This window comes from Passer domesticus, chromosome W (genome assembly GCF_036417665.1).
Source record: "Passer domesticus isolate bPasDom1 chromosome W, bPasDom1.hap1, whole genome shotgun sequence".
Lineage (NCBI taxonomy): Eukaryota > Metazoa > Chordata > Aves > Passeriformes > Passeridae > Passer > Passer domesticus.
In genome coordinates, this window is record NC_087511.1 from 17,345,590 (window position 1) to 17,372,711 (window position 27,122).

Consider the following 27,122-nt stretch of genomic DNA (forward strand, 5'->3'; position numbering starts at 1 on the left):
GATTATCTGATGAATCTTTCCTCCTTGAGTGTATCTCAACTATGTGGTCAGGTCACAATGCACTTTCCTTATCATTCTTTACTCCAGTACTCTCTCTCTTTTCTCAAAACTAAGACATCTGCTGGTACATATTAATCACTGATATAAGTAAAGAAGGAAGCATTAGCTGGCATAAGACTTATTAGTCACAGATGTAGGGAGTTAACACAAGGGCACAGTAATCTCTGGCATTTGTACTAAGCACTGTATGGTACAAAACTAAGCATTAACCACTAATGTGGGGATCATATAGTATTGTGCTAAATTTAAATGAATTTTCTGACATCTTCCCCCACTGCTGCATAGACTTCTTAAAGAAATATAACTTGTTTGGTAACCACTCAGCCAGAAGAATATTTGAATTATTTTTCTGGTTAAAGTTGCTGCTGTTTCAATCGGTTGTCTTGGAACTTGTTTTGAAGGTATACCTTTCATGAATATTTCTGAAAACGACTGATTGTACAATTCAGATTGTAACATTTCAGCATTCGAGAGGCTGAAAAAGTGGAAGAGGAGCTTTTTGATTCACCTGTGTGTTAGCTTTACTTTTCTCATTGATAAAGCACACAACTGAAAAACTGTTACTAATGGTGCTACCATTTTGACTTCTTCAAGAAATTAATAAACCCTGATTGAGAGAACCAGTTCTTGATGCTGCAAGAATCTTGCCAGATGTTTACTTCCTCTAATCTTGCATTTTGGAAATGTATTGAAGAGATATAGATAATTAGTGCTATTTAGAATATGTGATCCCTGACAGTGAGGTTTTTTGCCTATAATTTGGATTGAAAGCGATTGGTTATGCTGATAAATTTTCCAGTGACAAACAGCAAGTATCTACACTGAGCTTTTTGTTGCTACTGTCATTTGTCCTTGCAAGTTTGGTTGACAAATTGCAAACTTTGATAAAGAAAGTTAGCAAAATAATTAATTGTTTGCTTGGGAGGACAAAACGAATGGCACTAGACACCAGTCCAGAGAAAAAACACAGGAAGGATGTTATATCTAATCTTTCTTATATAACATAGAAATGTGAGACGATTACTGAAGGTATGTTTACAGACTGCATTTCTGTACTTCTGAGATGGAAGTAGCAAGGACTTCTGGAGACTTGGAGACTGATTGTACAGCTCTGAATTACTTCAAGACTGGTGTGTCATGATGAATGATTACAGTCTCTTTAGGAGGGATAGGAAGGGCAGGTAAGTTTGGGGGGGGGTGTGGCACTATGTAATGGAGAGACTGGAATGTGTGGAGTTTACAGCTGGCCATGGCATGGTTGAGATCCTCTGGGTAAGAATCAAGGGGCAAACAAATAATGAAGATGTCGTTATGAAAATCTTTTATAGACCTTCTAGCCAGGACCGTGACATCGATGAATTATTCTTTGAGGAACACCTCTAAATCAACCACCCTTGTCCTTATAGGGAACTTGAACTTTCCAATTGTTAACTGGGAATATCACACAGCTGGTACAAACAGGTCCAGAAGATTGCTAAAACACATGGATGACAACTTCATGGAACAGGTCCAAAGGGAGCTGACTCAGAAAGATGCCCTCCTTGATCTGCTGCTAGTCAACACAGGATCTCATGAGCAAAGTGGTGATTGGCAGCCATCATGGCCACAGTGACCATGAAGAGTTTAAAATCTCTTGACAGGAGGAAAAGTGCCAGCAAAACCTCAACTCTGGACATGAGGAGAGCAGACTTCAGGCTGCTCAGGGAACTAGTGAGTAAGGTCCCCTGGGAAAAAACTTCTGAAGATGCTGGGGTCCATCAGTGCTGGTCATTTTTTAAACATCACCTCCTAAGGGCACAGGAGAAGGAAATTGCCCAATGTTGGAAGTCAAGCAGGTGAGGCAGAAGGCCAGGCATGGCTGAACAGTGATCTTCTCTTGGAAATAAGGCTATAAAGGAAGGTGTGTGCCCAGTGGAAGCAAGGTCAGGTGGTATGGGAAGAATACAGAGATGCTGCTCGCCACTGTAGGGAGAAAATTTGTGTGGCCAAAGCTCAGCTGGAGTTGGAGCTGCCAAAACTGTGGGGGACAATAAACAGAATTTTTAAAATACATTAATAGCAAAAGGCAGTGAAGAAATAACATTGGCCCATTACAGGATGAGGATGGTCACCTCACAAACAGGGATATGGATGAGACAGAGATGTTTAATTCATTCTTTGCCTCCATCTTTGGCTCCTCAAAGAGCTGCTGATGTCACCATGAGGCCTCTCTCAATGATTTTTTAATGGTCTTGGGAATCTGGAGAGGCCTCAGCTGACTGAAAGCTGGCAAACGTCCCAATTTTAAAGAAGGGCAAGAAGGATGATCCTGGAAACTACAGACCTGTCCAGCTCACTTGAGTGCCTGGTAGAATTATGGAGTGGAAGAGTAAAGTTGGGACAATGAACTTTAGGAAAGCAAACTTCCAGCTCTTGTAGGAGTCAGTCAATAGGAACCCCTGGGAAACTGCCCTCAGGGACAAGGAAGCAGAATAGAGCTGGCAGATGTTAAAGGAAGCCTTCCATAGAGCACAAGAGCCAGTGATCCCCAGGAGCAAGAAATTGGGCAAGGAAGGCAAAAGATGGGCATGTCTGAGTAGAGACCTGCTGGTCAAACTAAAGGCTAAGAAGGAAATGCACAGGCAATAGAAACAAGGATAGGTATCCTGGGAAGAGTATAGGGATGCAGTCCAGTTGTGTAGGGATGGGGTCAGGAAGGCCAAGGCAAAGCTGGAACTGAACCTGGCAAGACACGCAAAGAATAACAGGAAGGACTTCTACTGGTCTGTCAGCAGTCAAAAAAGCTGTTACCCCCCGATAAACAGTGTTGGAAAACTGTTAAGAATGGACAAGGAGAAGGCTGAGGTACTCTACAATTTTTTTGTCTCAGTCTTCAATGCCAACCTCTCTTTCCACATCTGTCAAATGGATGGACAGCAGGATGGGGAGAAAAGTCCCTTCCACTTTAAGATCAGGCTCATAACCATCTGAGGAACCTTAATATACATACATCTATGGGACCCAATGAGATGGATCCCAGAGTATTGAGGGAATTGTTGCCAAGCCACTCTCCATGATATTTGAAAAGGCATGGCAGTCAGGTGAAGTCCCAGGTGACTGAAAAATGGAAAACATTGTCCCCATCCTTAAAAAGGGTAGAAAGCAGGACCCTGGGAACCACCGCCCTGTCAGCCTCACCCCTGTGCCTGGGAAGATCATAAAACAGACTCTCCGGGAAGCTCTGCTAAGGCACGTGGAGGACAGGGAGGTGATTTGGGAAAGCCTGCACAACTTCATCAAGGGCAAGTCCTGCCTGACCAACCCAGTGGCCTCCTCTGATGGAGTGACTCCATCAGTGGACAAGAGAAAGGCTACAGATGTCCTTTCTGTGGACTTCTGTAAAGCCTTTGATATGGAGCCCCACAACATCTTTCTCTCTAAATTGGAGACAGATGGATTGGATGGGTGGACTCATCAGGGGAGAAGGAATTGGTTGGATGGTCACATCCAGAGGGTTGTGGTCAACAGCTCTGAGGCTCAATGGACATCAGTGACCAGTGGTGTCCCTCAGAGGTCTGTATTGGGACCAGTGTTATCTTCATTAATGACACAAAGGGATCGAGGGCACCCTCAGCAGGTTTGCAGATGACACCAAGCTGAGTGGTGCAGGTGACTCACCTGAAGGACAGGGCTATCCAGAGGGATCTGGACAAGCTCGAGAAGTGGCCCATTGGAATCTCATGAGGTTTAACAAGACCAAGTGCTGGTGCTGCACCTGGGTCAGGGCAATCCCCAGGATCAATCCAGGCTGGGGGATGAACAGATCAAGAATCACAGAATCACTAGGTTGGAAGAGACCTTTAAGATCATTGAGTCCAACTCATGCCCTAACACCTCAACTAAACCATGGCACTGAGTGCCACATCCAATCTTTTTTAAAACACATCCAGGGGTGGTGACTACACCACCTCCCTGGGCAGACAATTACAGTACTTTATCACTCTTTCAGTAAAAAACTTTTTCCTGACATCCAATCTATATTTTGCTTGGCACAGCTTAAGACTCTGTCCTCTTGTTCTGTCAGTTGCTGCCTGGAGAAAGAGACCAACCCCCACCTGACTATAACCACCTTTCAGGAAGTTGTAGAGAGTGAAGAGCAGCCCTGGGGAGAGAGACTTAGGGGTGCTGGTTGGTGAGAGGCTGGACATGCCCTGTCCGTGTGTGCTGGCACACAGAAACCCCCTGTGTGCTGGGCCATACCCAAAGAGGAGTGGCCAGCAGGTCGAGGGAGGTGATTCTGTCCCTCTACTTTGCTCTGGTTAGACCCAACCTGCAGTGCTGCCTCCAGCTCTGGGGTCCCCAGCATAGAAAGGACATGGACCTGCTGAAGCAAGTACAGAAGAGGCCACCAAGATGATTAGAGGGCAGGAGCACTTCTGCTATGAGGAAAGGCTGAGAGAATTGGGACTGTTGGATGGGGCCCTGAGTAACCTCATCTAGTGGAAGGTGTCCCAAAAAGATATGATGTAAAGACTAGATGTCCATGAGCAAGGTCAACAAGGGGAACCTGCACCAGCAGCGCATGGTAGTTACCGTGAAAGGAAATGTTGAGTGATTGTAGTGGGTGACTTTCTGTTATGGGGCACTGAGGCCCCCATCTGCCAGCCTGATAGAGCTGGGAGAGGTATGCTGCCTACTGGAGGCTGATATCCATGATGTTGCCAAGATTGCCTCAACTTGCCAAGAGTACAGTACCTGCTATTACTTTTTCATGTGGGTACAAATGATGCTGCAAGCCAAAAAGTAGGTAGGATCAAGGAAGACTATAAAGCCTTGGCGAGGCAGGTGAAAAACATCCATGCCCGAGTCATCTTCTCATCTATCCTACTGGTCAGAGAAATGGGGATCGCCAAAAACAGACACATAGTGCAGACCCATCTGGCTCTGTGGCTGGTGCCATCAAGAAGGTTTTGGCTTTTATGACAGTGGGTTGTGCTTTAATGATTGCAGCCTGTTAGGGAGGGATGGGATCCACCTGTCTTAAAAGAGCAAGAGAAGTTTTGGCAGCAGGTTGGCCAATTTGGTGAGATGGGCTTTAAACCAAAGGACTCGGGGATAGGGTCCAAAGTGGCAATACTCATGCCATTGCTTCCTCCTGGGGAGTAGGTCATACCAGTCATTGCAGTGAATGATGTTCCTTGACTGCCCCTCAAGGTAAGGATCAAAGGAAAAACCACATCAAGAGTGGTTATGGTTATGGTGAATCCTCTTATACCCCTTCTAGGGAACCTGCATGCCTGATTGCCTCTCTGAAGTGTCTATACAAACACATGCAGCATAGGTAATAAACAGGAAGAACTGGAAATCTATATGCCGTTGCAGGGCCATGATCTCATTGCAATGACAGAGGCATGGTGGGATAGTTCACATGACTGGAATGTTGTTGTGGATGGGTATGTACTTTTTAGAAAGGACAGGTCAGAGAAGCGAGGTGGTGGAGTTGATCTTTACGTGAGAGAGCAACTGGAATGTATTGAGTTCTACCCAGGGACAGATGAATGAGGTGAGAGTTTATGGGTGAGAATTAAGGGACAGGCTGATATAGGTGACATTGTTGTGGGTGTTTACTACAGGCCACCTGATCAAGAAGAGGAAGTTGATGAGGCTTTCTATGGGCAACTGGAAATAGCCTCGCAGTCACAGGCCCTGGTTCTCCCGGGGAGCTTAAACCACCCTGATATTTGTTGGAGAGTCAACATGGCCCAGCACACACAGTCCAGGAAGTTCCTGCAGATCATTGATGATAACTTTGTGATGCAAGTGGTGGAGGAGCCAACAAGGAAAGGTGTGTTGCTGGACCTTGTACTTACAAACCAGGAGGGACTGGTTGAAGACGTGAAGGTTGGGGCAGCCTTGGCTTTAGTGACCATGAGATGGTAGAACTCAGGATTCTGCGTGAGGGAAGAAAAACAGTTAGCAGAACTAGAACCTTAAACTTTAGGAGAGCCAACATCAGCCTCTTCAGGGACCTGCTTAGAGGAATCCCATGGGATGGGGCTCTAGAAGAGAAGGGAGTTCAAGAGAGCTGGTCAGTATTTAAGCACTACTTCCTCCAAGCTGAAGACCAATGTATCCCCATGAGCAAGAAATCAGGGAAAGGGGGCAGATGTGCATGGATGAGCAGGGAGCTTCTAGCAAATCTCAAACGCAAGAAAGAAATTTATGGGATGTGGAAAAAGGGACAGGCCATGTGGGATGACTATAGGAATGTAGGAATGTTGTCAGGGTATGCAGGGATATGACAAGGAAAGCCAAGGCCCACTTGGAATTGAGTCTGGCAAAGGACATCAAGGATAAAAAGAAGAGCTTCTACAAGTATATCAGCAGCAAAAGGAAGATTAGGGAAAATGTGTGGCCTCTGCTGAATCCAATGGGTGTCCTGGTAATGGAAGATACAGAGAAGGTGGAATTACTGAATGTCTTCTTTGCCTCAGTCTTCACTGCTGAGGATGACTCTCAGGAGTCGCAGACCTCAGAGGTAAGAGAGGACGACCAGAGAAAGGAAACTTCCCCTGGTCATAGAGGGTTGTGTTAGAGATTGCCTAAACAGACTCAACACCAATAAATCCATGAGCCCATGATGCACCTATAGGTGATGAGGGAGCTGGCAGATGTTGTTACTGGTGCTACTCTGTGGTTCTCCATCATCTTTGAAAAAGTTGTGGAGAATGAGAGAGATGCCCAATGATTGGAGGAAGGCCAATTTTACTCCCATCTTCAAAAAGGGCAAGAAGGAGGACCCAAGAAACTACGAGCCAGTCAGCCTCCCCCCCATCCCTGGAAAGGTGATTGAACAGGTCATTCTGGAGGTCATCAACAAGCCTGTAAAAGAAAAGGAGGTCATAATGAGTAATTAGCATGGATTCACCAAGGGGAAACCATGCTTGACCAATTCGATAACCTTCTGTGATGGCATGGCAGGATGGGTCAATGAGGGGAGAGCAGTGGATGTTGTCTACCTCGACTTCATCAAGGCTTTTGACACCATCTCCCATAACATCCTTGTAGATAAGCTCAGGAAATGTGGGTTGGATGAATGGATAGTGTAGTGTTTTGACCTTGGCTGGGCATCAGGTACCCATCAAACTGTTCTATCTCTCCCCAGTGGGACAGGGGCAAGGAAATAAGATGGAGAACAACTCATAGGTTGAGATAAGGCAGTTTACTAAAGCAAAAAAAGGAAAAGCAAAAGTTTGCGTGTGCATAAGCAAAGAGGAAAAGTTAATCTCCACTTCCCATCAGTGAGTGATATTCAGACCCTTCCCAGGAAGCAGGGCTTCAGCACGCATAGTAGTTGCTCCGGAAGGCAAACGTAGAATAAAGAATGCCCCCCTGTTCTGCTTCCCTCCCTTAGCCTTTATATCTGAGCTGATGTCACATGGTATGGAATATCCCTTTGGTTAATTTGGGTCAGCTGGCCTGGTTGTGACCCCTCCCAGGATCTTGCTCACTCCCAGCCCCTTGGGGGGGGGAATGTTGAGGGACAGCACTGATGCTGTGCCAATGCTGCTCAGCAGCAGCCAAAACACTGGTGTGTTCTCAACACCTTTCCAGCTTCCAATGCAAAGCACAGCACTGTGAGGGCTGCTAAGAGAAAATGAACTCTATCTCAGTCAGACCCAATACAGACAGTGAGGTGGATCAAGAACTGGCTGACTGGCAGAGCTCAGAGGGTCGTGATCAGCATGGCAGAATCCAAGTTGGAGGCATGTAGTCAACTGTGTTCCCCAGGGATCAATACTGGGTCCAATCTTACCCAACTTGTTTATCAGTGACCTGGGCAATGGGGATAGAATGCACCCTCAGCAAGTTTGCTGTTGATACAAAACTGGGGGGAGTGGCTGATACACCTGCAGTCTGTGCTGCTATTCAGTGGGGTCTTGATAGGCTGGAGAGTTGGGCAGAGAGAAGCCTAATGAGGTTCAACAAGGGCAAGTGTAGGATCCTGCACCTGGGGAGGAATAACCCCAAGTACCAGCACAGGTTGGGGTGTGATCTACCAGAGAGCAGCTCTGTAGAGAAGGACCTGGGAGTCTTGGTGAATGACAAGTTGAATATGAGCTGGCAGTGCAGCCTGGGGCCAGGAGGGCCAATGGTATCATGGGATGCATCAGGAAGAGTGTGGCTAGCAGCTCTGGGAGGTGATCCTCCCCTTCTACTTGGCTCTAGTGAGGCCACATCTGTAGTGCTTGTGTCCAGTTCTGGGCTCCTCAATACAAGACAAGGAGCTCCTGGAGAGGGTCCAGTGGAGAGTTACAAAGATGATGAGGGATCTGGAGCATCTCTGATGAGAAGAGACTTCAAGAGCTAGGCCTGGTTAGTCCAGAGAAGAGAAGACTGAGAGGGGATCTCATTATTGCATATACATATCTCAAAGGTAGGCATTAAGAGGATGGTGCCAGACTCTTTTCAGTGGTGCCCAGTGACAGGATGGGGAGCAATGGCCATAAACTAAAAGACAAGAAGTTCCACCTCAACATGCGGAAGAATATTCCACTGAGAGTGGCAGAGCACTGGAACAGGCTGCCTGGGGAGGTCATGGACTCTCCCTCTCTGGAGACATTCCAAACCCACCTGGATGTGTTCCTGTGTCACCTGCTCCAGGTGACCCTGCCTTGGCAGGGGGTGGTTGAACTGGATGATCTCCAGAGGTCCCTCCTAACCCTAATGATGCTGTGATTCTGTGAAAAACCCTGGGGGCAAGACTGATGAGGAGTAGCTGAGGTCACTTGGTTTGTTCATTGTGGAGGAGACTGAGGGGAGACCTCATTGCAGTCTACAGCTTCCTTCAGAGAAGAAGAGGAAGGGGCAGCTCTGATCTCTTATCTTTGGTGTCCAGTGACAGGACCTGAGGGAATGGCTGTGGCTGTGTCAGGAGGGTTAGGCTGGATATTAGGAAAAGGTTCTTCACATGGAGGGTGGTTGGGCACTGGACCAGGCTCCCCAGGGCAGTGGTCACAGCCCCAAGGCTGCCAGAGCTCAAGGAGTGTTTGGACAATGCTCTCAGGTACAGGGTGGGATTGTTGGGGTGTCCTGTGCAGGACCAGGAGTTGGACTCAATGATCCTTGTGGGTCTCTTCCAGCTCGGGACATTTTATGAATGAGACCTATCTGATTAACAGAATCTGAAAGAGGAAGAAGTTTTGTTTGCAACTCAGGCAATTATTTGAGAGATGACAAAAGGTATATTTTTTCTTTTGGTTGGTTATTTACTTACTCAACAGAGTAAAATTTCCCTGCTACAAAATTTTTTCCCTCACTTCTGTTCCAGTAAAGGTACCAGAGCAGCTGAAGTTTTATCCAAAAGTTCTCGGCTGGACTTTATCCTTTCTTTGTTATGTAATTGTTATATTTTTAGCTATGCAAACACAATAGTTGCTCTGTTTTCTTGCTATCATCTCCTTTAATTAAAAAATAGTTCTATAAATTCCTCTACAAGAAGTTAACATGTATTCTACTTCTGTTGAGCTCATAAAATATTCTGTGGTCTCCATTACCCTAGATCAATTACTTATCAAAATCCTTTATTCATTTGCTCTACTTTCCCAATACTCTGGAATATTGGATTTTTTTTTTAACCTAACACAACTTCTAAAGATCTATAGAGAGAAAAATCTTCCACAATATTTTTAGTCCATTGCTTTCCAAAGAGAAGAATTCATATATTTACCATCCTGTTTCCATATAGTTCTTCTAGGAAAACATCTGTAAGAAATAGTAACAACCCTTATGAAATTATATGATTTTGTACTCTTTTCCAGAAATAAGTTGTATTTTTTCCAGAAATTATTAATGGGTACTTTATTATTTTCTGAATAATTTGGAAAGATTGCTTTTATTTTCTTAGGTTTATAAGACCTCTCCATGGAGATTTCTCTACACTTGGTCCTTGCATGTATAGTGGTTGGCAAGAAGAATTAGTAATCTTCTCAAATCTGTAGTACAGACTTCAGTGCTCTCAGAGGTACTTGTTAAGAAAAATTATCATCTCACTCTGTCATTCAGAACAAAGGTGGAAGAAATTTATTCAAAGATATTTTCTGACAGGGCCAAAATATGCATTCATTCTTGTTACTTTCTTCAAGTCTTAACATTTTTTATGCAAGGATGCTTCTTAATGCAGCAGTTTTAAGCTGGAACAGCCAAAGCTGAAGTTTTTCAGGAGGCATTTAAAACTCTGGAGAAAGTGGTGGGACCCTTCCCTGAAAAATATTCAGAGTGTGTGGAAAGTAAATATAATATGTCCTGAAAAACCTCACAAATTTATGTTCTTTGTCTCATATGCTATCTCTTTAAGTTTAAATTTCAAGTTATGCTCTTTGAAAATGAATGTCAATATAGTCTGTTGATCAAAATAAGTAATAGTTTCTTTATATCTAGTACAAAAGTTGCAAAGATTTCCAGAGAAAGATTCTGTGATTTTAGAAAATACAGCAGTAAAGGGCTTGGGAGCTTCCCATCTTCTTAATCTCATGTTGGATGAGATGTACCAGTATCACTCTGAATAAGTTCCATCTCATTTTTTTTGTTAAAATGTCAGTAATGGAGTTTCCTTACTCTTGCCATGAAACCTGTTCAAATTCTTAGTGCTGCAAAGATTTTCCTCTAATGCTTAGCCTGAATAATTTTTGTTGCGGTTAGGCATGACACTTCTTGACTTCTTTCCAATGGGAAAGGACAAACAATTAACATAGATTTTTAAAAATATTTTTAGCAATCATTTACATATCAAATAATGTTATTGTGTCTTGCAACTATCTAATCTTCTACAGACTGAACAGCACCATTTCTTTCTGTCATCTTTGTATAAGTAATAATTTTTGAGCTTTTGTTTTTGATGTTTTTAATCTGAATTCTAATTGGTCTGCATTTGTCTTGATGTTGTACCACCCTAAGTCATAGATACAACTCTATTTAAAGACTTAGAAGGATGAGTAGTCAGAAAAGTACTGTAGATGACATTGTATACTACTGTCATATGAATATAGCTGCTCCTTTGGTGATAGATTTGTGTTGCAAGCTGTTATAAACATATTGCTGTCTTTCTGTAGAGCTTACCTCTCTTCTCATTTTGTTACAATTGCTCTTTCTCAGATAAATAAAAGGTTTGTGCTGCTTCTTACAGAATTTCTTTTGTTTAAAAAGATTATTCCACTTAGTCAAGAAAAGTGTAAATTTTGATTCTGTTTTTAAAAGCAGTTGTGGGCCTCAAACACTCAACACCAAAAGCTCATTATGATCTTAAGATTAATAAAATAACTATGTTACTTGAAAAGTTGTTAATGACAAATACTTTATGGTATTATTCTTAAGGCAGTGCTCTGGAAAGCTGCTTTTGTTCACCTCTGTTCTGTACATCCATTTTTACCAAGAACAACTGATATTTTGAATGTTTTACAATAGGGTATACTGTAGTCTTGCAGTATTTTTGTCTAGAGCATACTTCTACAGCTTGTTAGTGAAATTGTTATGAGAAGCTATATAGAAAGTCATTAAAAAGTTGAGACATGACACTCTGTAGTCCACAAGACGTTGCTCTATGGAATAAAATTGTTTTGATTTGGTGGTGCTTATTCTTAACAAATTCACTTTGGAATGCTGCCTCTTTATTATCTCAATCCTTATAGAGAAATTGTTTTCCTAGTATGTACTGAAATCATACAGACAATATGTAATACTGTGGGCAGCACTTCACCATCCTTTTGAAGGAACTGTATTTCACTTTTTGAATCTGCTGTGGAGTCACAAATTCTGAATGTTATTATTATCAGTTCTGAGACTGATTTAGCCAGGGTTCCAGGGTGAATTTGTCTGATCTCATTTTAATGAAAACAGTTTATGTGAAGGTGGTAATTAGGATTGTATTAAATTTAAAAAAACCAAAAAAACAAACAACATGGACACATTGTAGCTTGAAGTCTCTTAAAATATTTAGCAGTAGTGTACGTATGTTTCTTAGGATCTGTCATCATCTCCATTTTATCAAACACACCAACCATTCATGAGTGCAATATGGATATTCTAGTCTTTTTTTTTGCCAGCTTCTGACTCCAAAAAATATTTCATAGAATCATAGAATGGCTTGGGTTGAAAGGGACCTTAATGACTATCATGTTCCAACCCCCTACTGTGGACAGGGACACCTTCCACTAGAACAAGTTGTTTCAAGCCCCATCCAGCCTGGCCTTGAACACTTCCAGGGATGGGGCAGACACAGCTTCTCTGGACAACTTGTCCCAGGGCCTCACCACACTCACAGGGAAGACTTCCTTCCTATCATCTAATCTAGATCTACCCTCTTTCAGCTTTAAGCCCTTGTTCCTTGTGCTATTGCTACACTCCCTGATAAAGAGCCTGGCTTTGTTGCAGGCTCCCTTCAGCTATTGGAAGGCTGCTCTAAGGTCTCCCTGGAGCTTTCTCTTCTCCAGGCTGAAGAGTCCTAATTCTCTCAGCCTTTCCTCATAGCAGAGGTGCTCCTGCCCTCTAATCGTCTTGGTGGCCTCTTCTGGACTTGCTTCAGCAGGTCCATGTCCTTTCTGTGCTGGGGACTCCAGAGCTGGAGGCAGCACTGCAGGTGGGGTCTCACCAGAGCAGAGCAGAGGGACAGAATCACTTCCCTCGACCTGCTGGCCACTCCTCTTTGGATGCAGCCCAAGACAGGGTTGGTTTTCTGGGCTGCAAGTGCACATTACCAGCTCATGTTGAGTTTCTTGTCAACCAATACCCCCAAGTCTCTCCCCAGGGCCTCTCTCAACCCATTCTCTGCCCAGCCTGTACTTGTGCTTGGGATTGCCCGGACCCAGGTGCTGGACCTTGCACTTAGCCTTGTTGACCTTCATAAGGTTCCTACAAGTCCACCTCTCAAGCCTCTCCTGGTCCCTCTGAATGGCATTCCTTCCCTCCAGTGTGTCAGCTGCACCACACAGCTTCATGTCATCAGTGAACTTGCTGAAGGTGCCCTTGATCCCACTGTCCATGTCACCAGAAAAGATGTTAAACAGTGCTGGTCCCAATACTGACCCCTGAGGAAGGTCACTTGTTACCAGTCTCCACTTAGATATTGAGCCATTGACCACAACTCTTTGAATGTGACCATCCAGCCAGTTCTTTATGTACTGAGTGGTCCATCTGTCAAATCTATGTCTGCAGTTTAGAGACAAGGATGCTGTGTGGGACAGTGTCAAATGCTTTGCAGAATTCCAGGTAGATGGCATCAGTCACTCTGCCCTCATCCACCACTGCTGTAGCCCTGTCATAGAAGGTCACCAAATTTGTCAGGCATGATTTGCCCTTAGTGAAGCCATGTTGGCTGTCACCAGTCACCTCCTTATTTTACATGTGCCTTAGCATAGTTTCCAGGAGGATCTGCTCCATGATCTTGCCAAACACTGAGGTGGGACTGACTGGCCTGTAATTCCCTGGGTCTTCTGCTTTTCCATTTTAAAAATGAGAGTTATGCTTTCCCCTTTTCCAGTCAGTGGGAGCTTCACTGGACTGAGATGACTTCTCAAACAGGATGGATAGTGACTTAGCCACTTTCTCTGCCAGTTCCCTCAGGACCTTTAGATATGTCTCATCAGGTCCCATGGACTTGTGCATCTTCAGGTTCCTTAGGTAGTCTTGAACCTGATCTTCTCCTACAGTGGGTAGTTCTTCATTCTCCTAGTCCCTGCCTTTATCTTTTGCAACTCAGGCAGTGTGGCTGGAGAACTTGCTGGTGAAAACAGAGGCAAAAAAGTCATTGAGTACCTCAGCCTTTTACATATTCTGGGTAAGCAGGTCTCCTGTTTCCTTCTGAAGAGGGCCCATATTTCTGTAGTCTTCCTTTTATCACCAATGTACCTTTAGAAGCTTTTCTTCTTGCCCTTGATGTCCCTGGGCAGGTTTAATTCTCTCAGGGCTTTGGCTCTCCTAACCTGATCCCTGGATGCTCATTGTCTCTGTCTTCCTCCCAGGCTACTTGTCCCTGTTTCCACCCTCTGTTGGCTTCCTTTTTGTGTTTGAGTTTGTCCAGGAGCTCCTTGTTCATCCATGCTGGTGTCTTCTGGCATTTTTGCCCGACATCCTCTTTATTGGGATGCATCACTCCAGAGCTTGGAAGAGGTGATCCTTGAATAACAACCAGCTTTTATGAACCTCTTGTCCCTTCATAGCTTTATACCATGGACTTCTATGAAGGCGCTCCCTGAAGAGACCAAAGTCTGCTTTCCTGAAATCCAGGGCAGTGAGCTTGTTGTGTGCCCTCCTTGCTGCCCTAAGGATCTTGAACCCTACCATCGAGCTTCACATTCCCCGCCAGCCCCTCCTTGTTGTCGAGAGCAAGGTCCAGCATAGCACCTCTCCTTGTTGGCTCCTCTGTCACTTGGAGGAGGAAGTTGTCATCAACACATTCCTGGAACCTCCTGGATTGCCTGTGCCCTGTTGTGTTGTCCCTCCAGCAGATGTCAGGGTGGTTGAAGTCTCCCATGAGCACCAGTGCTTGTGAATATGAAGCTGCTCCTATCTGTCTGTAGAGGGCCTCATTGGCTCAATCTTTCTGGTGAGGTGGCCTGTAGCAGACCCCCACTATAAAATCACCTGTCCCTGTCCTCCCTTCAGTCCTGACCCATAAGCTCTCGGTCAGCTCCTCATCCATCTTTGGGCAGAGCTCCGTACATTCTAGGTGGTCATTGACATAGAGGGCAACACTGCCTCCTTGTCTTCCCTGTCTGTCCTTCCTGATACAGACTGAAGAGCCTGTATCCTTCCATTCCAGCACTCCAGTCATAGGAGTCATCCCACTATGCTTTCATGATGCCAGTAAGATCGTAGGTGTGTGCACGTCTCTCATTCTTTCTGTTTATTCCCCATGCTGCGTGTGTTTGCATAGAGGCGTTTTAAGTTGGGCCCTTGATGAAGCTGGCTTACTGGCTGGAGTGCCTGGAATTCCTTGGTGTTGTCCTTCAGCTGCTCTCCTGCTGACCTGAGATGCGTCTCCAGGCTCTGGACATTTCTTGCTGGCATTAAACTGGTATGAGTGGGATGGCATGTTGTCCCACACCTTATCACTGTTAAACCTGATGATGTCCCCTTCCCCCATCACATCTCGTTTGAAGTCCTATCAATAAGCCCTGCTAGGTCCTGGCTGATAATCCTCTTCCCCCTTTGAGAGGTGAATTCCACCTTACGCCAGCAAGCCCAGTGCCATGTAGGCCACCCTACTGTCAAAGAAACCAATATTTTGGTGGTGACACCAGCCATGGAACCATGTATTAATAGACAGAGTCTGTCTGTTTCTTCCAGTGTCTCTGTCTGCAACTGGAAGGATATAGGACAAAATTACCTATGTTGCACAATATGTCACCAACCATCCCAGGGCCTTAAAGTCTCTTTTGATCACCCTCAGACTATGTGTTGCTACTTTATTGCCACCAACGTGAAGGACCAGTAATGGGTAGTAATCTATGGGCCAAACCAGGCTAGGAACTTTCCTGGTGACATCCTTCAACAACCAGAACCTCACTCCTGTTGTCCAGAGGAATCTGGGACGGTGAGGTGGGCAGGAAGGGCTTGTTTCCCAAGGAAGGACTTGCCTCCATTAACCCCTTTTGATCTACTGCCTTCAGCCTGGCAAGGGGAAGATACAGGATCCTCTTGATCTGGTTTATTTTCTGGTGGTTGCTCCTGTCTCAGGGAGGCTAGAGCATGGTTCCACCAGTCAAACTCCTTCTCAGTCTCTGATACTTCTTAACCTTTCTACCTTCTCTGTCAGCTCCACCACCAGGCTGAACAGATCACCCACCTTATCACACCTCACCTGTTGTCTCTACTGCTGTCCAATGACAGTGCCAGGCTCTGGCTCCCCCTGCAACCTGAGACTTGGACGGCTGCATGTTTTTGTCTGTGTTGAGACATCCTTTCTGGCGACTGCAGAGGGCTTGAGTCCCCACTGAGTGGTTACCATACCCAGGCTCCTCCTGAGATGGCGTTTGACCACCACTTGAGCTCTGGAGCTAGTAGGGGTACTGAGCCCTTCCTGCACATCCTGCCGTGCAAACTGCTGCGCCCCACCCTGTTTGCCCACCCTGTTTGCAGCACTCCCTGGAGCTGTGTGAATATGCTGAAGTTGTGGCTCCTGCTGTCACCACTTACCATGCCTTCTGACTTCCTCAAGTCTACCCAAAGATAAAAAGAATCACCTTATCTGTTGATGCAGTGTTATTTTTCAGCATGAGAAATATCAAATAAATGCAATTAATAACAATTTTGTCAAATTTACTTAAATGTTTTTGACAAGGGAGAATCAAATGTCTCCTTTATTTGAAGCGCAGCTGTGAAAAACAGTAAATGTTCTATTGTTGCAACTTACTAAGTATTTATTTAGGAGATAAATCAAGAGTAAGATGTCAATAAGATCTTGAAAAAGTTTTGAGTTGCCTCTAATATTTGTAGAAACAAAAATGCAGCCTGTATTTCCAGAGAGTGGTAGTCATTGCCTTTAAAAAAAATTAGTAGCAAACAGTTTCTGCTGTACAGTATACTGAGATTATGTAAATTAATGTCTAAAGAGACAGTAATTAGAAGTGTGTGTGTGTGGAGGGGACATCACAAGAATAGGAATCTCTGGTTGAAGGCAAGTGAGAGATCTTCATAGGGTGTAGCCAGGTCTTCAGTACTGTTGATTCAGTGTGGTATCTAATCTGAAGAGGGGAAATTGAGTAGTGAAAAGATCTTGGGAATCAGGATGAGACAAAACAGGGTTTTCCAAAATTGTGGATTTAATTGGCATAATATGGAGTTGTTGGTGATGGTCAAAAAAAAGGGTAAGATAAATCCATTTCATACCCTGCTCTCTACATACAGAAGTTATAGGACTTTCACAGAACATACTAGGGAGAAAAAATAAGCATACTAGTCTATGCAAAGAAGTCATCAGTAAAGGCACACCTTTTATATGAATTGAAGCTTTGCTAGAAGTATCCATTCTCCTTTTCATTTACAGGTCAGTACATTGCTTAACAATTCTTAATATTTCTTAAAATATATAGTAGAAATTTGAGCTTCAGAATAAAGCTACTTTCTTGTTTAGTGGTATATCTTGAATAAAGCACATGAGGACTTGTATTTCAATTAGTTTTTGAGTGTTGTTAGAAGTATTGGCCTATGATGACATAAAACAGAATGACTAATAATAATCTGTCACTGCTTTCTGAAGATCAGTATTCCTCAGTGGATGAATGGGATTGGAGAAATGTTTGCATTGGTTAACAAAAGGAGGCTGGCCCTATTGGTGCAGGCAATAAGCTTTTTTTTTTTATACCAGTACTCCTTTTTAAGCCAAAAATTATAGCTCAGTTATAAATGAGACATGTTTAAAAGCTTCTCTGTTTGTCAAAGCTTTTTCTGGGCTAACAGTTAAGGGGAGCTGGTTTAATTTGAGGAACAAAAAAGTGTCATGTGATTAATTGAAGACTTGTAGGTACACAGTTTGTGGTAATTGGGAATGGGGCTGTGGCTGAGCCTCATCGCTAATGGGCTACAACTGTGAAAAGCAGGTGAACAGTATTGAAAGTAATGAGAAGTGGAGTGCTGAGGTGTACTGACCAATCACAAAAGGGAACAGAAGGCACACAGAGTGCAATGCCTGAACAATGAGGGGTATAAAAGGTTGGGCTAAAGAACAAAACGGGTAGATGCTTGCAGTCTTCTTAAGTGGTAGGTTGTTATTCTGGTGTTGATGCTTTCTGTATTTGAATGATGATACTTTGTGTATCATGGCTGTCTCAACTGCGATGCAATAAAGAATGTTCTCTTTTAAAAATTTCTCTACGTGTACTCAAAGTCTAAAATGGGTATGTGTAGGAATAGAAATTCATATGTTGAAAAAAAGAGTGGCGATAAAGCAGGTGAAGAATATTCTAAGACAATTCGTAGTTTTTAGATAGCAATGAGTGGGGGAGGTTGGAATGAGTTTACCAAAAAATTAATAAGAACCCTCAAAAAACAAAAGTTGAAAATGAACTGTCAAATTGAAAGTTAAGGAGGCTGTGTATCTTTTGATTATATATAGATATATATTTGGTTACTTAAAAATGTGTGGCTAATGCCTATGTACTGAACATTAAGTCTTTGTTACTGGACCTTATCTTTTTGATACTTCTTTTTTCTGTAGTCAGTGTGTTTTCATTGACTACTTTCTAATAGTTGATGTTCTAAATCTGCAGGTACAATTTTTATGTAGTCTTTTTTGGTGGTGGTGTTTTTTGTTTCATCTTCCCTGAAATGATCCCTTATCTACCTGCAGCAGACTGCTAAAACTCCTAGGAAATGTACTGCAATTATCTGAATTGCATCTTGATCTAGGCATGATGTGCTTCCTGCCAATCTCACTTAGACTTTTTATGAACACGGATATATATGTGCAAATACATATTAAAATTATGTAGGTTATATTTAGTGTGTTTTTATATAAAAACATGGAACAACATAACTGTTCAGTTTTTCTGAATTATTATTCTAGGATCAAGACAACCTTTAATCCAACAATCTCAACCTCCACCTTATTCATCACCTAGAGATGTTCCCCCAGACATATTGTTAGATTCTCCAGAAAGAAAGCAAAAGAAACAAAAGAAAATGAAGTTAGGCAAGGATGAAAAAGACCAGACTGAAAAAGCTGCAATGTATGATATCATTAGCTCTCCTTCCAAGGACTCCACTAAGCTTACATTAAGACTGTCTCGTGTAAGATCTTCGGATATGGACCAGCAGGATGATATGCTTTCTGGTTTGGAAAACAGCAGTGTGTCAGAGGGTGATATTCCTTTTAATGTGCAGTACCCAGGACAGACTTCTAAAACACCCGTTACTCCACAGGATGTTAACCGCCCATTAAACACTGCTCAGTGTTTGCTGCAGCATGAACAGACAGCTTTCCTTCAGGCACAACAAGTGCCTGTTTTACAACAGAACACTTCAGTTGCTGCAAAACAGCCTCAAACTCCTGTGGTACAGACACAGCAACAGGTTTCGCAACAAGGAGCTATAACGTCATATGATGAAGTAGAATTGGATGCATTGGCTGAAATTGAGCGGATAGAACGTGAATCAGCTATTGAAAGGGAGCGATTTTCAAAAGAAGTGCAAGATAAAGGTAAAAGGATTGTGTGTGTGTATATACTATATATTATAAAAGTATATATATGCATATAGACCCCATATATAAACTTTCCTGTCATTGTCACATAGTACAATTCTGTTTACTCAGTGTAGGTGATTCTATGACATTCATCACCATTCCCCTTAAAACAATGAATTGTAATCTCTCATATATACATTTTTAAAATATTTAGCATTCTTTATTTGGGATCTTAATGGATGGAAAGGGAAGTTCTTGTGTTTCAACATTCTTTTTAAGCTACCCTTATTTTGAACCATGAGACTGAGTGAAATACAATTGATGTTGTTTGTAGTTTCTAAAATTTTATCAGTACCATAATTTAAAATTTGTGATAAATTTTGGTGGTTGAAGTGTTAACTATTTAAGAAAAGTAACTAATTTAAGAAAATAAAGGGAAGCTCTTTTATGCTGTTCCTATTCATATCCCAATTTGAACCTTATGAGAAGGAGGTGTTAGACTAAAATCATATCTATTCTTTTAAAGGCACTGTAATGATTGGGTAATATATACTACGATATTGTCTCCAATGTTTGTTCAACTGGATATTCATTATTATGTAGGCTTTCCAAGTTTTAGAGATCTACCATATATCTATATGATCTCTAGCACAGAACCAGATAAGCCTGTGAAATGTTTGCTCTTCACTTCAGTAGCTGTACTGGTTGTCTTAACTGATTACATTCACTCTATCCTCTTTGATTTTTTCCTTTTGTTTTTGGTTGTTTTTTTTAAAACTTTTTTTTCCTTTTTTTTTGGTTGGTAGCTGGTTTGAAGGTCTTAGCCTTCAGAAATATCAAAAGTGGATGCAAACCCACATGTAAATCTTGAAGATGTGGTTTTTAAAGTAAATAGTGATAGGTTAGCATAAGTATTTTTCAGAAGCTTGCTCTGCTTTCTGTTTAACTACTTCTAAAAAAATTATCTTGTAGTATAATGCTAATTTGTTAGATACTCCAAATAAAAATTTGTCGAGTGGAAAACAGCATAAATTCTGATTCTAAAAGTTCATAGGTAAAAATAGTCTATTTTGGATGTACTTGCATGGAGGCAATTTACATATGGTTTGGATGATTAACCATCAGAGAATGAATAAGTTTTCTCCCTATTCAAAGATAATTTTTTTCTATTTTTAAAGATGCCTGAAGATAGAGGGTGTTTGTGTGTGTGTGTAAATGTTCTTGTTGCAGTTCCTTAAAAGAATTAACTTTTTAGGTATTTCTTATTTGATAACTAAATCAAGTCTTGTTAGAAAACATTGTGAATATACAAAGACAATGGGTGCTCACCTTAAAAGAAATCTCTACTGCCTTCAATTTTGATTTAATGAAATTGGTTACTTTGCTTATTTTTACTAATTTTACATTTATTTATGGAGAGTTTATCATTTGTCTTCTACTATTTAAAAATCTACTTTTATATCCCCATACTTTGAGTAGATTCTCCAGTGCATTTTAGCTGAGGAGCATCTCAAAAAATGCACTGTATTTTTGATTATGCACAGCAATCTTCAAACACTTAGAGTGAGGCTAAAACACTTTTTCTGTTTTGTTCTGGCTTTCAGGAGATATTGAACATGAGTTTTGAAGTTTGTAAACCGTAATTACATAGCCATGGGCAGACTGATGTGTTTCTTTTGGGGAAAGAAGTGATTTTGGTAGAATGTGATCTTACTCTTTCACCACTCTTCAATATCCATCTTACCAATTAAGGATTCCAACCTTATGCTTTCCTTCCACCTGTATCCTCTGGCAAGTCTCAGTTCTTCTTGAGTTCCTGCAATTGCTGTGAATGAGGTGCAAGAGTTGTTGCCTTCTATTGGGACAAATGACCACCATTTATTCACTGGTAGTAAGTTGCCCCTATGTGAGACAGCAGTTCTTTTCACTTTAGCTGCTGAAGTTTCAGCCATTAATTAATAATATTGAGTAAAAGGATTTTTAGCAGTCTTGAGACAGATTTCCTGAAAAATTCTTACCTTGGAGAAATATGATTCTTATTTTTTGGTAACACTTTTGCCATTGCTTGTAAGTTTGTACTATGTCTACAAGTTCATATGCTCAGGGATTGTTCTAGTTATAGCAATTTGGTTTGGTGTGACTGCAGGAAGAAGCTTATTCTATTGTTCCTATGGGAATATGTTAGAAAAATATCCAGTAACTCCTAAATATGCCATTCATTTTTGTCGAGTTGCTTACTGTATTTATGTAAAAGCCCGGAATTTGTGCATTTTAGTATGTCTACTGTAACTTCAGATTACATTATGTCAAGAAGAGAGCATGCTTGTAGCATGCATTCAGCCTAATTAGAATAGGAATGTATAGCTGATGATGTACGTAGCAAGTGTCCCTCTAAAGATCTTACTCTAGGTGCTAGCACATGGTAAAATCTGCATGAAAGCATATGCTTTTGAAAGCATTGCTGCTTTTGTAATTGAGGCATGGGAATACATATTACGGTCACACTACACTTTCTGCGTAGGCATGTGTTGTTGTCTTCCATAAATTACTTTGAGTGGAATTGTACTCACAAGTTTTGATAGAAGATTAGTGATCTCTTGTGTCATTGTTTTTAGAACTGTAGAACCATAGAATATCCCAAGTTGGCAGGGACCCACAAGGATCATTGAGTCCAAATCCTGGCCTCACACAAGACACCCCAACAATCCCACCATGTGCCTGAGAGCATTGTCCAAAGGCTTCTTGAACTCTGTCAGTCTTGGCACCATCACCACTTCCCTGGGGAACCTGTTCCAGTGCCCAACCACCCTCTGTGTGAAGAACTTTTTCCTGATATCCAACCTAAACCTTCCCTGATATACCTCCAGCTGTTCCCTCAGGTTCTGTCACTGATCACCGGAGAAGAGATCAGTGCCTGTCCCTCCTCTTCCCCTTGTGAGGAAGTTGTAGACAGTGATGAGGTCTGACCTCAGTCTCCTCTTCTCCAGGCTGAACAAGCCAAGTGACCGTAGCTGCTCCTCGTATGGCTGACATGAAATCTCTACAGTACTATGCTTCATCAGAGGTTTTCAGATGCTTCTTTTTTAACAGTAAGACTTTGCATGGATATGACATGTTCTTTCTGAGGTTGGGAATCATTAGTGTGGTGGAACTGTTTATTCCAGAGGAGAGGCAGAGATATTTTTTGGGAGGTTCTTGCTAAAATTTATACAACTATTACACTTGCCTAAGGCAATGCTAAGGTTTTGGGGTTTTTTTAATGCTGAGATGCCTTAATAATGTTTGGTAGAGGTGGGAAATGGAGATTGCAGTCCTTTGGAAATTATAGTACTTTCTGTAATAAATTCCTGATTGTAACAAAACTGTTAAAATATTTACTTCCCACCAAAGTCTCTCAAAGTAGGGAGGCAGTCCCCTTAGGTGAAACTAATACAGGGCTTTTCAAAAGTGCTGACTTATTTGAAAAACAATGTATTTTTCTGGAACCTTATTGTTATTATGCCTTTGGTTTCTGAAAAAGGAATTCTTAGTACAAAAATCACTAATGCAAAATCTCTCAGATTTGATCTAACATCTATCAGATATGCATAAGGAGAGATTTTAGAATACAGACCTTTTGCCTCCATATCTGAGTGCTTTTCAGAACTCTGTTTTTATTTTATCCCTTTGATCTATTTGGATTTTGGATTAAGTGGATTATATGGTCTTTTCATCATTATAGAGGGGTGTAAAATTTGAAAATTTGGTTTTGTCCTTGTCCTCTGTGTGGAAGGACAAGAATCCACCTCTTCCTGCTTTTTCCATCAAGGAAGTATCTCTGTATTGGTTAATCCTGCAAGTAATTTGTCTGTGTCTGTTAATTAAAGGAATGATTGAAGAGTTTGGAGATTAAGGCTCAGAAAGTTACAGTCTAATGCATCTATTATGTTTAATAGCTTCGAAACAAATGAGTCCATGAAACATGATAAGTCTCAGGTTTTCAATTCCCATTGCCTCCCCTTTCAGTGGCCTCTATACCGTCATCAGATACAAGTTCTTAATCAATGCTAGGTCTTCTTTTTTGAAAGGATGTGTAATATCACAGATCCTTCTATTGTTTATCAAGACTCAGTGTGAGTTTTAAAAAAGCAATTCAGAAGGATTAATACAGAAAGGGATTATCTTTTTCCACAAGTCGACAAGAAGTAAACCATCTTCTGCCTAGGTAAATGAGGATACTGTTGAGGAATGCCACTACTGCTGATGGCTCGGTGTGCAGCTGCAGTGGGAGATGCAGATTGTGCTCTGGGTGGTGGGAAATGACTGAAGCCCCGGGTAACGAGCCGTGAACTGGTGCCAACCCTTTACCTAACAAAGGGTATGAGGACCTGCAGAACCAGCCTGGTGACCAGCCACTCAGAGACAGCAGGAGCAGATGACTCAGCAGGAAGACCCCAAACTATCGGGGCACAGACTGTGGGGGTACCAAAGTCCAGGGATTCTTTTGTTGGGGTCCCTTCCCAGAGGCTCCAGCTTGAGCTGTTATGATATCACTGCAACATGATTCAATTACTCAAAGGAGCCAGGTGTCTGGGACTCTGCTGTGGGAAGCCTGAGGCTGGGCCAGTGAGGGAAACTTGTCTGACTCTGAGTGTGTTGTGGTAGGGAGTCAAATGGGGCACCCGTTGGTTAACTGGAGTTGCCTGCTATGAAGAGACTTCAGTCCCAGCAGTGACAGTCTCTAGTGGTGTGAGAGTGGCTCCTGAATGGTCAGACAGTAAAGTTATCTTAACAATACCTTTCTGAAGAAATTAGAAATAATGAAGCTTCATGCACACTTTCTTCTAATCACTGTCAGTAGTCACATTTTTGTTTATAGTAAAGTAATTCAAAACTAGTCAGTCACGTTCAGTCTAAACCTTTTCCAGAACATTACATTATGTTCTTGTTAATTAAGATTTAGATCTATTACTTAATTAATTACCTTAGGTTCAAGGTTTCTACCTCAAGATCTTTCATGCTTTTCTAAAACTCCCAAATACTGTGAATCAAAAATATTTAAGATATTCATGTTAAAAGGAGCTCTGAGTCTTTAGAAAGAGGAAAAGGGAAGATGATATTGAAAATTACTTGAAAAAACAGAAAGCAATCCATCTCTTTTTCAGAGACTCTTTTTCAAATTGTTTTAGTTTTTTATTTGGATTTGCTAAATTGTAATTTGAGCTCTTCCATACATGGTATAGTGTGTTCATTGTTAGATTTTAGGCTACTTCAAAGACCCTTTATATGATGCAGCTATCTTAGCAGATTTAGTAGTTCTACTTTTACTTGTAAAAGGCACTGTTTTCTGGTGTTTGCAAGAAAAAATCATTAAATCATTCCTCACTGTTTAATTGTGAGGCTAATATATATTTTTTTAAACTTAAAATGATTAGAAGCATTTTTTAAATGAGACAAACTTATTAATTTCTTTGGGATTTTTTCCCCCTATATATTTTACCTTTGAGGATCCATTTTACCTACTTTGGGAACTTAATGTAGATTCCTTGAATTCGGGAGAAGTGAAGCTGTAATAATTTTATTTCCAATAATTGGATCACTTAGGGGGCATTTGGATGCCTGCTGTGGGCCCTTCTTTTTTTAGTTCATTCCAAGCCTATAGCAGCAGACACACCCATCCCAAGAGTGTGAATCTGCCGGAGCAAAACTCAAAACTACATTATAGGTAAGTAAACTTTTTCTCTTACCTTTAAAGTTCTTATTCAGCTCCTTTCCCTTTCTCCCCATTACCCATCACCCCACAAAAAAGAGATAGAAGAACACTATCAAGAATTAAGTTTGTTTACATTTAGTTTTATGTAGCAAATTAATGAAGTGACAGAATATGTAATTATAGCCAGTATATTACCATTCATTTTCAAAAATATGTTATAGGGGGTTATTTACTTTAAAATAGAGATAGGAGTGTAGTCATTTGTCTAGTAATCTTGCTAAAGATTACATTTAATACCAGAACATGAAATGAGACAGTGTAAAATACAAATTATTATGTCTCTGTGTAGTAGGATGGTGTGACAATTGGGTACCATGTGTTTTGTGTATACAAACTTTCATTAGGTCTGCATTTTGTAGTGTTATGTGATAGATGAAACTGGCACCCAATGTAGCTTTCCCAAGAAAAAGCAGATTTGCAAAATCCAGTTCCTATAGATGAAAGGCGTTTTTTTTATGTTCAGATGTGTTTTAAGAAAAGTAAAGAGAAGTTTCTCTTTCATCTAGAGAAATTGCAATGAAGTATTGCAGTGATTCCAACTATCTAGGGAAAATTGCTTTCTTTTATATTTTTTAAGAATATAATACTGAAAAGCACTTTTTTTTGAAAAGAGAAGGTGTATTTTCAATGGTGTTTACTTTCCTTTGGTGCTCTTGTGTAACATGAAAGCATATTTCCACATTTATCCAGGTTGTGCTTTAAGTAGGGTAGTGCAAAAGCCTGCTCTTGTAAGGAGGTGTAGAAAATAACTAAAACTCAGTTTAGTAAGAAGTGTATTTTATTTTTATTTATAGCATGAACTAAGAAAATAATTAAGCATAATATACATGTAGCGTATGCCCTTGATTGTACCTGTTAAATGGATGGAAGGATTTATAATATTACTTACCTAGTAATGACTTTATTTTGTTCTGGGACAGTCACTTCTCTATAATGGATTGAAATTTTGATAAGCTTTGTTAATTATACATACTGTTCTTTATTAACAGTTTAAGCCCAGCATTTTTGTAGCTCATAATCACTAAGTTCGCTCCAACATCAACCTAAGATGATGACACAGACTTCTTTTCATTATCATCCTATATAAATGTTACTGGATCTAGTTAATCGAAAATACTTCTGAATGCAAGGTATTATGTCAGAATAAAATCAACATCTGGAAGGGAGATTACTGGCTGCCTGTGGTGTTCCAAAATCTCAGATTATATCCAGGTAGGAATGCTTGGTTCCTCCCCTGGACAGTGCTTCTCACAATGGGTTGATGTAATTTTGAGTCATGCAATGAGACTTGATGGCCCATTAAGAGAAGATATCCCCTGGAAGGAGTTAGCAGGGTTGAGTCATGGAAGAGATAAGAACACTGCCCCACCTGTTTTTAACAGCTTATGAAAATGGTGATAGAATACATACATACTTTTGGTTGCATCTTACATTGTAACCTAAGACATTATCCACCCCTTATTCTATTACCATCTACATCATACCCAAATCAATACTCTCTTTAAACTCAAATTATATATACAATAAAACTTTACACACAGCTCTCACTTAAAATTAGGTCTCCTTGTGATACACATCAGGTTTCTCCATCTTTCTGTATTACCCACCAAGTGTAACCAGGTCCTTGAACAAAAACACTTCCATGGATGGGTTTGCCTTTGCCTGTGGTGGGACTAATCTAAACAGTCATTTTTAAAATACTTCTTATGTGTACCACAGGGACTTTATCTCTATCCACTGTGTGCAATGGTTCAGACTGGGCAGGACCAGCTGGATTGATGGAGCCTCGTTTGTTGACTATCCCGGTGGCTTTTGCTAAATTCACTTCCCAATTTTTGAAGGTCCCCCCACCAAGTGCCTTTAGAGTGGTCTTTAGTAGTCTGTTGCACTGTTCAACTTTCCCGGCAGCTGGTGCATAAGGGATATGGTATATCCATTCAGTACCATGCTCTCTGGCCCAGGTGTTTATAAGGTTGTTCTTGAAATGGGTCTCATTGTCCAACTTGCTTCTCTCAGGGGTGCCATGTCTCTACCAGGCTTACTTTTCCCGACCCAAGATGGTGTTCCGGGCAGTAGCATGAGGCACAGGGTAGGTCTCCAACCATCCTGTAGTGGCTTCCACTATGGTCAGCACATAGCGCTTGCATTGGCACA

At 41.6% G+C, this 27,122-nt stretch overlaps 1 protein-coding gene across 5 annotated transcripts in view; it reads left to right on the top strand.

The window, feature by feature from the left end:
- LOC135289153 (nipped-B-like protein) overlaps positions 1-27,122 on the top strand; it is a 171,166-nt gene that overhangs the window by 65,323 nt on the left and 78,721 nt on the right. For 3 of the 5 annotated variants that reach the window (XM_064402560.1, XM_064402562.1, XM_064402561.1), the window contains exon 9: positions 18,599-19,231. The exons of 1 other annotated variant lie outside the window; for it this stretch is intronic. In XM_064402560.1, the coding sequence (XP_064258630.1) occupies positions 18,599-19,231 (633 nt within the window). Of the gene's footprint in view, positions 1-17,910; positions 17,931-18,598; positions 19,232-27,122 lie in introns of those variants that run through there. One more of the 5 variants, XM_064402564.1, reaches the window with a different exon arrangement.